At 33.5% G+C, this 16,853-nt stretch overlaps 1 protein-coding gene across 1 annotated transcript; it reads right to left on the bottom strand.

Annotated features, from left to right (window-relative positions):
- Nucleotides 1-475: 475 nt before the first annotated feature.
- Nucleotides 476-6,220, bottom strand: LOC121253528 (PLASMODESMATA CALLOSE-BINDING PROTEIN 1-like). Its single transcript, XM_041153529.1, has 2 exons — nucleotides 5,963-6,220; nucleotides 476-802 (listed from the first exon to the last, which is right to left on the bottom strand). Exons 1-2 carry the CDS (start codon nucleotides 6,218-6,220, stop codon nucleotides 476-478), a joined length of 585 nt encoding a protein of 194 aa, XP_041009463.1.
- Nucleotides 6,221-16,853: the final 10,633 nt, after the last annotated feature.

Consider the following 16,853-nt stretch of genomic DNA (forward strand, 5'->3'; position numbering starts at 1 on the left):
AAAAGCAGTGGAAGACATCAAACTATTGTTTAAGTGGATACACCCAACTGAAACGAGTAAAATTATCAATGAAAACTGCATAGTATTTATATCCACTATTTGACAGAATCAGTGAAGTCCATACATCAATATGGATTAAATCTAATGGGTGTACAAGTAGCCTATGAGAGTGAAGAAAAGGAAGTTGCTTGCTCTTGGCAATTAGTTGGCATGGAGAACAAGGATGATCAGAGGATTTTGCACCAAGAAGAGAGAGGTTGAAAATTAAAAATTTGTTGAAGAGTGGAGGTAGAGGGATGGCCGAGTCTCTAATGCCAAGTTGACCAAGTCGTCTTTATCCCGAGTAATGTTGTAAGACTGTGTCTTTTATTCAAAGAAAGTTGTTTCAAGTAGATGGGATAAATGCCTCCTTCACTTGGTCCTTCCAGTAGTGTCAGTCTTGTGTTGTTGTCCTTTATAGTGAAAGAGAGAGCATTTAAGATAAAATGACAGTCATTATCGGAACAAAATCTCTGAACAGAGAGTAAATTGCAAAGGCAGAAGGACAGTGAAGAACATTATTAAGATGCAATTGGGAGGAAGGAGTTTGAATAAGAGAGGAGGTAGTATGAGCAATGGTTAAATCTGACCCATTACCAACAATAACATTATCATTGCCTGCATAAGGTTGTTGCAGTGAGATGTTGTTTAGAGAAGTTGTGATGTGATTATTTGATCCACTGTCAGCATACCATGGTTCATCCTCAGGAATGATATTGGTTTGAGCAACCATGGCTGCTAATTGCATGGGTGGAAGACTACCCTGGTAAGCATGGTCCATACAGTGGTAGCAGTCAAGAGCTTGATGGTTGTTCTTGCTAAAAATCTTATAAAAACTACTCATTATCCAAAGGAAAGACGATCGATTATCTACCCAAAGAAGATAGAGAGTCCAATATGGAACCTGAGAATGTTTGTTGTCATGAATTCTGTTGCGATCAGTTGTCGTCATTAGTTGTTATTATACATTAGTCTTATATGGTAGTAATAGTTAATAGTATGTTATTTACATATACTAAACTATTATTAGTGAATTTAGTATATTTATATTATAGTATAGGCATATTATTTTATAATAATTTACTCATACTAGTATATTATTGAATTTAATTAACTATATATGTAACGCCCCAATGGAAGACTCAAACTACATGGCCTATACTCTAAAAAAACTAGTCAGATACAATTGGAACCCTATTGGAATCTTATAAATAACAAGAACTTCTCATTCCCAAGCAATGTGGGATCACATACACCACCTACCCTTATCAATATCATATGGGGTATCACAATCTACCCCCCTTAAATTCTCGATGTTCTCGTCGGGCCTGTTCATTATAGGTGGCATGGCTCAAGTCCCACATTTTTTATTGAGATAAGCTCTGATACCATTTGTAACGTCTCAATGGAAGACCCAAACTATATGGCCTATACTCTAAAAGGACTAGTTAATGATACAATTAGAGCCTCATTGGAACTTTATAAAGAGCAAGAACTTCTTCTTTCCAAGCAATGTGAGATTCCATACACCACCTACCTTTATTAATATTATATGAGGTATCACAATATAAGTTTTAATTATATAAAATATATATGATTAATATATAAAAATACATATATTTTTTATAAAATATGTACAATATTGGAGTCGGAGTTGGAGTCGATACATTGCCACCTCCGACTCCAACTCCATTTTTTTTTTTGTTAAAAAAGCTCCAGCTCCAACTGAGTCGGAGGCGGAATCGGATTTTTGAATTTTTGTTCAACCCTAATTGGGAAATGAAATGAGAGGTGGTTGAAATTGGACTGGTGGTGGAGGATTCGGTCATAGGATTATTTGCAGGATCGGATAAGGTGTCAATTGTGGTGCTCTGATACCATATAAGAATTTTAGACAATGTTTTTGTATTATATTCAACCACACTATATACGTTACACGCATTGGGTTTATATACAGCATATGTCCTAACAGTTACAAGAGGTTAAAAAAGGAACGTACATCATATATGGGATTGTTATCATCCGAGATATCAACAGTGAGCATATCAAGCCAGTTATGTAGGCTATCTTGTCATGCACGATCTTTGTTGACTTGGCTTTGATGAAGCTTGATTTGTGGAATGTGATTGAGGATGACACAGCTGGATTAAGATGATAATATGAAAACTGTCGCCACAAGTAGTACAAAATTTCAAGTAAAAAATAACATATGTTGTGATGGCTCTTCCTTACTTTGGATTTTTATTAGTATTGATTGTCGGCAGATGAAGACAGATGGTCCTTCCAACACAAAAAAAAAAAAAAAAGCAGGGGCTTTACCCCTCCTCGAGGTGCCATAAAAAATACCAGAATCAGAAGCCGGCATGGCATCGGGGATTTTTTTTTTTTTAAAAAAAAAAAGATAATTTAGATATTAAGTTGAGTTTACTCTTTTTTTTTTTTTTTTAAATAATAATGAGTTAAGAAGTAGAGAAAGTTATATGAGACCTATCTAAACAGAATTTAAAATGTATTTAGATGTTAAGATAAGTTTAATACTTTTTGTGAGAAGTTAAAAAAAGTTATAGGTTCTACATGTAAAAGAGGTTTTGAATTGAAATGAATTTAATAATTTGAGAATTAAGTATTTTGATGTTAGACTCAACTTAAAATTAGATTGAGTTCAGTTGAGTCTTGTAATAAACGTAGCCTAAAGCTTGTTTATTTTCCCAGATGAAATGAGATAAGTTGAGATTAAAATTAAAAAGTTAAAAAAAATATTGTTAGAATATAATTTTTAATATTATTTTTGTTTTGAGATTTGAAAAAGTTGAATTGTTTATTTTATTTTATATTAGAAGTTAAGAAAATTGTAATGATTAAATAGATGAGACGAAATGAGATGAGATGAGATGTTTTCTGAAAATAAACGAGAAATAATCTCATTTTTGGAGGCTTTGCAAAACTTTAATTTATTGGAAATTATTGAGATGAGTTTAATTTTTTTTTAGGTCTCATTAAGATGAATTTAACTTTATTCTAAAAAGTTAAAAAAGTAATAAATCTCATCAATAATTAATTTGAAATAAGTTAAATTTAATTCAACAACCAAACACAACCTTGATATTGCCTCTCCATGTTATCACACCTGTCTTTCTACTTCTTTCTAAGTGCAGGATTATACCAAGGGGTTGCGAATTATTTTCTACCAATTGGGGATCCTTCCTTCTCAGCCCCCATTTGAGATGGGTACAATGTTCTTGACCACTCCTTTTATTAAAGGATACTTACGTAGCCAACATGATCCGGTTTGAAAGATCTCATTTTCCATCCACAAACTCCTGCCATTTCCTACAACGCCCGCACTAAAAACTTGAAATTGGTAAAAAGTTAAAACAAATAATATGAAGGGAAACCAGGGTCCTTTTCTTCTTTCTTGTTATTTATTTATTGTGATTATTAGTATTTATTATTGCTTATAATTAGGTAATTTGGGTAGCAATTCGTGTTCGTGGGTCATGTTTATATTGTGTCAAATCATAAATATTCGATTATATGGGTCAGCTCAAACACTATCCGTTAAGCTAAATGGATTAGACCTTTAAACCCTAACACGACTCATTTAAATAATGGATCATATCGTGTCATCCGTTTTGATCTATTTAATAATTGATTAGAAATGAGTCAACACGACTCTTTTCAACTCGTTTCATGTAAATGGGTTGAACCTCGCATATCTTCATTTGATTTGATTAACATAATTCACATAAAATTTAAAATCGATATTTATTAGTAGTCTCAATATCTCAAAAAAAAAAAAAAAAATTAATAAGACTTCCTACTAACAAAAAATATCAATATTTTTCAGATTTTAACATATAATAAAACCAATATTACAAACCCAACAATAATAAATACAAGCATAGGTCCAAAACTACAATCTTAATAATAAAAACAGAAGCATATTGAGAAATACCAATATTACAACTCAATAATAATAAAATTATAATTTCAAAATAAAATTTAAACAGGTAATTTCGAATTAAGCGGGTTGACATGTTATTGACTTATTTATTAATCGTGTCTAAACGGATCAACTCGTTTTAATTCAAACACATTTATATCAAACTCAATCCAGATAATTTTATATCGTGTTTGTATTGAATTTATGAATCATATCACATGTTACCACCCTCTACTTATAATGCACATTACGCTCTTCACCTCATTGATCCTGTCAAAATCTTGCAAACATTCATTCATTCATTTCTTGCAAAAAGATTTAGGTAATAAAAAACAACTAATTGTCTGGATAGGACTTGTTTGACAACTGCTTCGATTAGAGTGCCAGCCTTTGACAATAACTTTTCTTTCCAATTTGTGATTTATTCTAAATCCTTTCTTCTATATCTTGAAAAATATGAGTTCTAGATCTACCAATAAAAGAATGAAGTCCCAAATCTCTATTATGATGTCCCAAAGATTGCACACTCTAAATTGCCTTGATACCATTAACCTCCTCCTGCACCATAAGTAAGGATTTTTATTAATAAAATTTGAGAGGGGTTCATACATGGACAGATGACCTTTGGCTCTTTATAAAAAAAAAAAAAAAAAAAAAAAAAGCTACTGCGTATAGGCTGATTCGTAAACAATTTGTTTTTAATAAGAATTTATTAAAAAAAAACCTCACTTATGACGGAAGAAAATTGCAATACAAAACAACATATACCTTTGACAAGAACAAGGTGTTCCTTTGACAAGAACAAGGTGTTAAAGTATGACTATATTCTATCTATGGACTTCCTATACACAAGTGACATCATTTGAGCCAAAGGATTGATAAACTCAAGTTTTCTATTCTCAACATGCCAATTAAAACTTGTGGTAAATCAAAACTCTCCGAGAACTCACCTTCGCACTTGCCCCTTGTGTAGCCAAGAAATTCACCACTTGGTTGATCTCTCGAAAAATATGTTTTAGGAGAATAACTCTTCCTTCCTTAGCCCCATTCTTGATAGCTCCCTCTCTTCTTCCACCATGTCAAGATTGGTGTCATGATATACCAAAAATGGCGCTCGCTGTCTTGCTAATTGCCATCTTAACAACTTTCACTATCATACAAACTACAGAGTGGGTCATACTCTTAATTAACAAATGCATTTTTGGAATACTCTTCTCAAATTAATACCTGTACTTGCTTCTCAAGAATCACATCATTCTCGCTTATGGTGGCATATATAATCTTTATTACACTGATCATGTATATATATAAAATCGAACTTATCAGGCATGGCCGGCCAATGTTCAAAACAAAGAGGGGAAAAAAAATGTCACAATTGGAAAACAACCAGAAACCAATTTGGAAACTTCCATCTGTGTAGATGAAGAAGTTGTTGAAGAAATTGATGTTTTATTACTTGAAACAGTACTTTTGTTGCTCCTCATGTGCATGCATGTTAACTGCCAAAATACGACCAGCATGTCAAATATGAAATAATAAGCATTTAAAATTGGTACTTAAGATGAGTTTTTTAGAAAGAAGGCTGAGTCAAATATTGGACTTACCCAGTAGTCATATACAAGCAATTATCATAACCTGCATGGAAATGGCAGTTGTTTAGTAAGTTTTCTAGAAAAATATTACATATATAGTAATTCATGACCTAAATAACCACACAAATGAATCATATCAGTTTCTCAAATCCATTATCCTAAAGTTCATAAAATTAATGTAAAGAGTAAATGAAAACTTCATAACAAGAAAGCCAGCATCAAAACAAAGTAAAAATCTCTAGTAAATTAAGGCCCTTCTAGTTTGTCTGCATCTTTGCCCGTGTTAAGGTAGCCAGAAATTATTATAAGCACATCAAATAAATCTTGCCTCTTAGTTTAACAAATAATTTTCCTAATAAAAGAGGTTTCGATCCTGATATATTCTTACTTGGGTCTTTATCAACTTCAATGCCCGTCCCCCAAAATCGCAAGCAGCAGAAGTAGCTCCATTTTGCTGGTAGAAACTATTGAAAGCATAAGATGCATGTGGGACTAGACTATCTGGCTCAAAACAAGGCTGGCTAGGCTGAATAGCAGTGCAGTCCACATTCCCAGGACCACAAGCCCAGTCCAAGGCATTCTGCAACTCCATTTCAGAAGACTTATTTGAAGCTATGCACCATGTTTTTCCATCTGAACTAGTCATTTCTGCGCGCAGCACCTTAATTTTCCAGTGAAATCCAGTTTATAATAACATTTAAAGAGGGGGTTAACATGAACTGTATTGTTTTGGCTATTGCATATGTGATAGGAACAACAAACAACAATATTATGTGCAATATTCCTTGGTCATGGAAGGATCGTAGAGCAGTCTTGCAGCAAATTAAAGCTTACCGTTAGAACCAGTAGTACTACGTGAACTTATGGTGGGGATGCTTAAGAACTAACGCCAGAACTGTGAGCTGCTTACTATAATCATGAAAAAAGATTACATGAACCTTTGTACTTCCGAATTAAAGACGCAACTTGCAACCCTGGCAAACGACTTGTTCACCTTCAAATTTGTTCTTAAATGCTCAATGTGTAGTAATAGGCCGGTTTTCCCTCAAAGTAGACATTATTATAAGAAGCTTTGTGCCCCCCTCGATCTGATCTGATCAATCCTAAAATTCATGCATGATGATCTATATAGACTTGGGCTTGATCAGATAGCTTATAAAAAACTTCAAGTTTAATTAAAATTGTCATTCTCGAAATTTTTGCTCGAGTCAATGTCGATCAAATTGTGTCTGAGTATCGCTCGGCCACCGGGATGCATGTCTCATGTGTATAGCAAAATTCAGTTAATCCAGAGGTCTCGCGTGCAGTCTAGAAAAATTTATTATTGACTTCTTTTAACCTAATAAACATTAGAACTTGAAAAACTTCGTGAAACATGGAATTGTAAATCTTTGTTAGCTTTCGAATGCCATCAAGATCCCCTTAATCAGATGTCAGGATAAAAATTATGACGACTTTAATTTCATTTAGGTTAATCTCATGAAATCTAGCGCACAGCTTGCTAACTTTACTCAACATGATATTTACAACTCAATTAAATTAGTATATACAAAGATATTATTTTTAAATTAACAGCATTAACGACTATACGGCCATCAAAATAGCGAAAATGATATGCGTAAAAAGAAGGCATTGACATTTCTCTTAAACTGATCTGTCCAAGAGGCAGGAGACATTGGACCCGATCGAGAACAAAGACCCAGTACGTAGTTGTTAATGTAGATAATCAGAGACGTCGGTCCCATTAAAAAAAAAAAAAAATCATTATAATTTATGTAGTTAACGCATGCAAAACAAATGAGCCCCCGCAAAAATATGGCAATGGCAGCTGAAAGTACATGCCAAAAGGTAAAAGAGTAAAAGGAAAACAAAGTGTGTGTGCGTGTATATGTGCATGCATCAAACCAACGAATAACATAGGAATTAAGAAACAGAGCGCAGAAGAAGAATCTAAATTAAACATCAAGCATGCACGGACCTAAAAGCATAAGCAAGATCAGCGAAGCTGCAAACATAAGCTGCCTGGATCCCTTGGCCATTGCAGCGCCTTGCTCTTCAAAGCCAATTAAGCTGCTAACAATGCCTCCTCGGACCTTTGATCTTCTGAAGTACTACTGATTAAATTGATGAAAATTCTTATAAATCTTGTTCTATCTTCGCCTACAGCCTACTTGAATAATCCAGCTGGCCGACAGCAATTGGTGTTTTGATGATCTGTCAGCTGCATGGGACTGTCGGATCTCAGATTCGTTTTATTATTAGCTAAGCTCCAGCACACATACGTGCGTACAGCATCTCATGCATGCAGGTTCAATTATACAGATCAGTACTTAGCCATCATGTGATCATGTTGATGTTAATACATATATAATATAGGAAGTTCAGTTTTCTTAATATCGTTTGTGAATTTAATTAGTTGAGTGTAATCCCTAATTAATATATATGTATGTAATATGTATATTATATCATATATGCATTTTTTTTGTCTATAATTGTGAAAAAAAATGTAGATACTGTAGATGCAATTTCATTTCACGCTCATTCAATGTATAACAAACAATTTTACCAAACGTTTGATATAAGAATTAATAACAAATTAATATTAAGTGTTTAGAAAACAGATCACCTCTTACTTTAAAAAACGGAAGACTTCAAAGACATCTATACACACATAAGTAGATATTAATATTTTTAGATTCTAGAATTTGTGTTTTTTAAAGGCCAAAATTCTCATGATATGAATTTTGAGGCCCGGTTTTTCACAAACCATCTCATCTAATCATTATAACTTTACAAAACTTCTAAACATGCAAATACAAAAAATAATTTAACTTTTTCAAATCCCAAAATAAAAATCATATTCTAACAATATTTTATTCAATTTTCAACTTTCATATCATATTATCTCATTTCATCTATATAATCAAACGAGGCCTGAGTTTTTTTAAGTGTGTGTGTGTGTGTATATATATATATATATATATATATATATATATATTATATCTTTTCAGATTTTGGAACCAAAATTTTTGGATTTTTAAAACATGAGTACTTTTTTTCTGTTATTATATGGAGACTTAAGAATTTTTTAGATGGAGTTAGAAGAAGAGTTTTCATATTTTTAATGGTTAAATATTTCCCATGATTTGGCCTTTAAAATGGTTCATCCCTAAATTTCAGTTTTAGACTTTAAAATGGTTGGCCTTTCCCATCAAAGGACTTCGATCATTTTGATATTTACGTTAGAGAGATGTTAGTACGCCCCTAAGTTATAATTTTATATTACTCACTTTATCTTTTGATGGGCACAATAATGTAATAATGTGGTGTTGCGTAGTTTACTAAAAAAATTAAAAAAAATTAAACATAAAAAAATAGAGAAAATCTAAGGTTTTAGTTTTTTTCCTTTTATATTTGTGGGCATTTTGAATATATTTTTTTTTAGTTTTTTTAATAAACAACATGACACGTCAAGGGGATAAAGTGAGTAGTATAAATTAAAAAAATATAGTTGTAACATACTAATCAAAGATTTGGGGTATACAAGTAAATCATTTAGTTATTATTATTATTATTATTATTATTATTATTTTATCAGATTTTACATTTATTAAGTTTAACAGTATTATTATCATATTGTTATTGATATTTTATGTACAACCCGATTTTACAATAGCCACTAGAGTTCTTTTTGAATCTAAGTCTTATTTCTTCCTATCTTCCCCAGTAAGCCCCATCCTTATCCCCTAAATGATAAATCTAAATCCTAATGGGAGACCAACTCATACCAGAAAACTCTATCATATATCTTTCCTATCATCTCTAAGAACCTCACGAATCCTCTGTTTTAAACGCACAAAATATTCCCATCACCTTCTCTCGGTCATTACTGACCAAAACCACGGGGTGTTGTGGCCAGCCGTCATTGACCACACAGAGGAAGTCGGGGGGCACCACCCACGGTGCCAGAAACTGCCGACCGATTGTTTTCCAGTAAGTCCACGCCAGAAACCACCCTCTTTCTTTCTCTCTCTCTCTCAGTTGTTTTTGGCTTGACAAAACTATCCCTCTCTAACTCTAGCTCCCTCTCTCAGTGTTGCACCTCCATAATGGGCCCTTGGGCCCTAAGCCCACACGGCCAGTGTATTCTTAAGTCAATAGGGTGTTGGTCTTTATTTAAATGGACTTGTATTTTAATTTAGTCTTGATCTTATTATATTTCAACAACTGTTTTAATGATTTTATTGGGCTAGTTATATTTTCAGAAAAAACATTACTTTTACATGGGCTTCATCTACTTAAATAAATATGAGCAAATTAGACATAAATTATTATAGAAAGTATTTAAAGGAATTAAAGAATATTTTTATACTATTGAGCCGATTATGTTAATTAATAATCCAATTGACTATTTAACTAGATTTTTAAGATTTTTATGTTATATTTTAAATAGTAAAAATTAAGGAATATGTTATGAGTTTTGAATAATTATGTTAAGAAAGGAAATCTATTTTAAGAATTAGGGTTTTTATGACTTATTTAAAATAAATCAAGTATTCTACTAAATTATATTATGTTATTAGTATTTAAATAATTTAAAATATCAGGATTTATTGACTATGGTGTTAAACAAAAGATTTAATTGACTATCCTCTAGATTATGAATTTAATTAGGTAGGATATTAGTACATGTTGTTCCTAGACAGATTTAGTGATAGTTAATACTGCATATAGGTGATGAGCTACGAAGTGAGATTCAAGAGGAAGTGCAGCGAGGCAAGTAATTTGATCACAAATTAGGATCATCACAGTTCAGCTTATATAGATTATTATTAGCGCCAGTTCTTTGACAACCATTGTTTTATGTACCACTCATGTCATATGCAAACATGTCATCCAACATAGCATACGATCATGTCATTCTGCATTATGTTCAGATTCAGAAATTATAATTATGTATGTATTATGTCATGCATCTCATGTGCATAAGACACGTAAACTATTTTAAATTCAAGAGCAAGATAAGATCAAATCAGTTAATCATATGGCCATTTAGATGCATGGTATCAATACAGTTCAGTTTCAGGGTGGATGTGCAAGCCACGGACTCAAGCATGGTCCACCATAGTATGCTAGAATACTATCAGCGGCTCCCCTCGAGGCTGTGAAACGTGGGCCTGGTGCACAACCTTGCACATAGGGTTAAGTGTGTTGGCCAATTAAATCAGTCAGTTAAGTTAGATCAGTCAGTTAATTCAGATAAATCAGTCATGCATAGCATAAACATCAGTATGAACAATCATGAATTTTAAACTCTCAACATGAAAAATTTTATGAAAACCTTATGTTTATTATGTTTACATTGTGATTGATTTCTTGCTGAGTCTTTGACTCATTTTAGTTTTTTCATTTTTGTAACCACCCAGGTGTGGATGATGAACACGAACAGGCAGACCAACATTAGAATGAACAGTTAATTTAGTTTCAGACTTTCTAGAATAAAATTACTTTTATGACATAAATTTTATTTAATATTTTTGGAAGATATTTTATTAGACATTTTATCCTATAAAATAAATTTTAATTTCATTTATTAAATATTAAATCTCTTACCAGGTTTATTTTATGAAAAACACGTGACAACCTACGGGAAGGGAGTGTTACAATAGTAGCATTACTTTATCAATAATGTTACTGGGCCCCCTCTATATACCACTCAAAGTTACCGCTCAAGGTGGCAATACACGTGTATGTGGCAGACACATGTAACTAACTGATTTTAAGAAAAAAAAAGAAATGAAGTCAAAATCACCAACTCCTTCCTTTCTCCAACCAACTCACCCCTCGTCCATTCCTTTCTCCAAGCAACTCGGCCCCCTTTGGAAACCCATCTGAATCCAAAATAAGAAATTTGAAACCCTTCTGGAAACACTCTGTCCAAACCGAGCATGTCAAACCCTATAACCAAATCTGTGAAACCCTAAATCCTCAAATCTGTGAAACCCTAGGTCCCCAAATTTGTGAAACCTGAGCATGTGAAAATTCAAACCCAAGCAACAATCCCTCACGATAACATTCTGGCCTGTTATGTGTGGCTTAAGTCTTAGGGTTTCCTTATTATTCGTTAAGTCTCCAGGATTACATGTCTCGTCTTTTCATAATTTCCAAGGGTTATTTATGTATTTTGTTCGTCTGTTATGGGTCTTGACTGAGTCTATGTCAGTGGCCAGTTGTTAGTTTATTGGTCAAGTAGTTGTAGTACGCGGATAAGGCCTTAGGCCATGACAATCGTGCAAATAATGAGTTGTTGATTTTGTGTTTATTTATATTAAGTAATTACATTAATGAAGGGAGGATTTTCCGTCATAGAATTTGTTGAGTATTGGAGGTCTTGACACCTCAAATCGCCATATTAGTTTACACTTTATTATTATTTAATTACAATATTCATAACAAGTGGTCTCAGAGCCACGTTCTTGCGCAATGGTGAAGGGTACTCGTCACGCTCAACTTGCTGATATAGTGTCTACTCTAAAGGGCGAGACAATTCAATTGAGAGAGGAATAAGAGCAGCAATGGCAGTTTCTAGAGACAATGTTGAAGGAGATTAGTAATTTGGCAGCCAACTATGATTAAAAGCTGTTACAACAAGGGATAATAATTCAAGTGAGGATTCCTTTGGGCCTGTGATGAAAATTAATGGTAATTCGTTGTTTGATGGAAATACAGAAATTCAAGCTAGGACACTTGGGCTTAATTTTCCAAAATTTTATGGTTCAGAACCTTTAGAATGGATTCTCAAGGCCTAACAATTTTACACTTATGGTAATACTCCGGAAGAACACAAATTGTAAATTGCTTCCTTCCATATGGAAGGTAAGGCTCTCTCATGGTATTGTTGATTGATGGATTCTAGCACAATTCATTCTTGGAAAGCATTTGTGGTGACGCTTAAGGTTTTGTTTTGGGCCTTTGGCCTATGAGGATCTGAATGGGCCTTTCACAAAGCTCTGCCAGACAGACTCAATTGAGGAATACCAAACCTAGTTTGAGATACTATCCAATAGGATCATTGGGCTTACCGAGGAGTTCTATATCAATACTTTTTTGAGTCAGCTACGAGATGATTTACAGATTGTGGTGACCATGTTTAAGCCTACAACGTTGTCGCTTGCTTTTGGGCTTGCAAGGTTACAAGAAGAGGAGTGTGGCACAGGTTCAAACACCAAAAACTGCCTAACCTACCCTAACCGAATTTCCCTAGACTACCTGCACCCATACTAAAGTTACCCCCTACCTCATTCACGTGCTAAAACAAGAAATCCTTAGCCTAACAACCCACTACCTCTCCCCCAATAGAAGACCCACCATACCTATTTAGAAAATCTCCCCAACACAAATGCAAGAAAGGCAAGAAAAATAATTATGTTATTACTGTGATGAAAAATTCCAGCTGGGGCATAGGTGTTGAGCACCTAAATTATTTTTGTTGGAAGGACTAGAACCAGAAGGAGAAGATGAAGTTTTTTAGGATATTCCCAATAAACAATTATGACAACCATCCAAGAGAGCCCACTGAGGAAGGAGAGTTGCTAGGAATTTCCCTTCATACTATTTCAGGCACATCGTTCCTGAAGACTATGTGATTATGGAGTATAATAGGAGACCAATCAGTGGTTGTCCTAATTGAAATAGGAAGCACACACAACTTTATCAATCCGAAGGTGACAAGGAAAGTAAATTTTTATATTGACGAAAGTCAAAACCTAACAGTAGTGGTGGCAATGGAGAACAGGTACCAAGTTTGGGGTGTTGTGAGGTAGTCCCCTTTGAACTACAAGGTCAATATTTTTTTGTACATTTATACTCATTGCCCTTGGAAGGATTTGACCTTGTCTTCGGCGTGAATTGGCTCTATCAGTTGGGACAAATTCTTTGGGATTTTACTAAACTCACTATGAAATTTAAGTGGTATGGAAAATCAGTTCAGTTACAAGGACTTAGTCCATCAGATCTCACAAATGAAGATTTTATTTGGGAAGAATTGCGTGAGCATTGGAGGAAGTTTCCAGACCTTGTGGGCAAGGTCCTGTGAAGGGAGAGGGTGTTGTTATGTGTGGCTGATGTCTTAAGATTTCCATATTATTCGTTGTTAAGTGTCCCGGATTACATATGTCTTGTCTTTTCATTATTTGCAAGGGTTATTTATATATTTTGTTTGATCTGTTATGGGTCTTGACTGAATCCATGTTAGTGGCCAGTTATTAGTTTATTGGTCAAGTAGTTGTAGTACATGGATAAGGCCTTAGGCCATGACAATTGTGTAGATATTGGGTTGTTGATTTTGTATCTATTTATATTCAGTAATTATGTTAATGAAGGGAGGTTTTTCCATCCCAAAATTTGTTGAGTATTGGAGGCCTTGGCACCTCAAATCTCCATATTAGTTTACACTTTATTATTATTTAATTACATCATTCATAACACGTCCAAACACAAGCAACCATCCCTCCCTAGAACCCGAGCACTTGGCAAGCATGTTAGCTTTTTTGCATGTGTGTATGTATGTTTGTATATCTGCTTCTATATCTTCTTAGTATGCATACTCGGCAAATGGGCATTTAAATAATGTTAGAGGCATCCTAGAATTGTTTAAATTTTGAGTATTGATGATCCAAGTGGCGGAAGCAGAGCAGGACGCCTTTACTGTGTTGATTTTGGGGTTCGTCTTTTCTAAGTGCGGAGTATTAGCATTGGACTCATTAAATTCATATTCAAAATTTGGTGAAAAGTACATATTTTCCATAAATGTAAAACCTTTCTATCCATAACCCCTCATTGGATTAGCCATTGGATTCATCAAAATAATAATATAATATTTTTTTTAATAATAGTATTTTTAATTTTTCTTTCATATATTCCAATTACACTAACCATATGTTAATTAATAATTTAATTAATAAAGAAAATATAACTTGACCCAACTGGGAACAATTAAAACTTTATTTCCACCAACAATTTATATAAGAGTACAGATTTCCACCATTTCCACTTTCATTTCCACCAACAATTCATATAATAGTACCAACATATTTTAGTAGCAACATTGAAAGTCTATACCAGTTTCCACCAACTTCAACAAAACAATTCATAAAACAAAACATATATATAGAGTAGTTCATTCAGAAACATTTCCAAGTTCAGCAAAACATTTGAGTCTATACAAAACATATGCTGGACATAAAAACATCCAGTTACAAGCCACTTCTACAACCAGTTACACACCTCCATAAGGTGTCAAAGGAGACTCCACCAGTATTTACAATTATTGATTTCTTCTCTCTACAGAAAATTGCAACAAAGAATGTTTTAATATTTCTTTTTCAGCTGCAAATGTCAAACCAATTTTACAATTAAGCAAATCTCTCTGGAGATAAAAAAAACAAAATAGTTTATTATAATACCATTCTCCAAGAAAAAATGACAGGATAAAAAGACCACCATGGAAAAAACCACCATCCAAAATTCATCTCATCAATAGATCATGACTACCAAACCACATTTTTATTGTATAGTATATACCATGACAATAGAAAGTCTTTTTTTTTTTCGAAAAGTTGACAACAGAAAATCCTTATTAACTTTGTTATCGAGGAAACACCTTACAATAAGTTAAAAAAAAAAAAAAAAGAAAAGAAGAGAGATTGAGAATTCTTCCTTTTACCAGACTACTTTCATAGCGTATAAAGTAATGCAGCATATCTCTAACCATAAGTGGTTAAAGAATCATTTCATATAATTGAGAGAACTAGAAATTGAAAACATGTAAACGTTATAAAATATTAGGCTTTTAGATTTTTTAATATCTCATAATCACATAATCCTAATGAAATTGGAATAGAACTTCAGTCAAAAAAAGAAAAATTGCAATATGCCTGCCAATTGTTCATAGTCATATGGATTATTTGATAAATTGACATTGCCAATATTAGTTTATCGTGTGACTCGAGTTTTGAGGCCTAAGTGATTGCTAAACATCCAAAAGAAATAAAGACAACAACAAATCCATTGATGAATACCCATACCCTGTGACCTAGAACTAGCCAATTTTGTATCACATTGGAGGTACCACACTCATAGCCACTTTGTGGGATTTCTCCAAAAAAATACATTCTAATCTCATTATGAGTTTTGGTTATCTTTATGGGGATATCAATAATCTCACTCTCCTTGCACGCCTAATCACCAAACCAAAGGTTGCAGGTCATCTTTTAGAAAAGTAAAAAAAGAAGATATCAAGCATTAACCAAACATGATGCAGACCAGATCAAACCAAAACCAAAATTAAACAATAAAATTACAAATTGAAAAAAAAAAAAAAAGAGAATGGGAGTTTATTACCTTCTGTGAAACACAATAGAACCCTAATAGAGGCTTGCCCAGTTGATTAAAATCGATTTTCTCTTGCAAATCGACTGGTCCTTCTCCTAGTATCAGACTCCCAACTTCGACGGCCCTGGGATAACGAAAACAGCAAGAGAACTGGAAAAAATGGAGAGAAGGGGAGAGAGGGAGTGTTGGGCCAAAGAGACAACCAATGAGAAAGAGAAGGGAAGAGAGAAACAGAGAGAAAAAATGAAGAAGGTGTTCGGCGAGGGAGAAAAGGAGACAAAGTGAAGTGTTTTGGGAAGAACGGATTCACGAGGGAAATAAATTGTTTCGGTTGAAGAGATGTGATTTTAAAATAAAATAATGATTTGGCAATTAATAGTAACTCGCTATATATGAAGAATGGAATGGACTTACTATAGTTGAAAGGTTCAACTCTTCTGTTTTACCAAGTTCAATGCAGCTCGTTTAAAGACCCCGAAGTTCATATTTTGGAGTTTCAGGAGTTTTAGAAGTTCATATGGATCACCATCTTTGCTGAATGTGATATAATACACATTTCTAGGTCGATCTCAACTCAATGGCAGAGGGACTTTTGGGGGCTGGCTCCAATGCTTATGCTTATTATTTGGTTTTAGACTTGTTTCTTTAGATTTGGTCCTGTATATGTACATTTTGTACTAATTAGTTGGTTTCATTGCCATTTTTAGATGGTTTGCTAATCTTTTTCTACATTATGTTTAGATGGTTTGCTATTATTTGGGTCTATTGGCTATTGGGTTTCAATTCCATTCGGAGTAGTAGTTATTGTGTTTGATGGTTTGCTGTTATTATAGTTGGATTTCTGGCACCATTTGACTTTAGAGCTCATATATTTGAACTACTCTGTT

The sequence above is a fragment of the Juglans microcarpa x Juglans regia genome, chromosome 2S, assembly GCF_004785595.1.
Source record: "Juglans microcarpa x Juglans regia isolate MS1-56 chromosome 2S, Jm3101_v1.0, whole genome shotgun sequence".
NCBI lineage: Eukaryota > Viridiplantae > Streptophyta > Magnoliopsida > Fagales > Juglandaceae > Juglans > Juglans microcarpa x Juglans regia.

Bases quoted from the DNA above. Each gene is read 5' to 3' on its own strand.
- LOC121253528 (XM_041153529.1), bottom strand. From the start codon at position 6,220: ATGACTAGTTCAGATGGAAAAACATGGTGCATAGCTTCAAATAAGTCT. The intron at 803-5,962 runs GTAAGAATATAT...CATGCTTACCAG, and splicing joins TGAAGTTGATAAAGACCCAA to GGTAGTCTTCCACCCATGCA.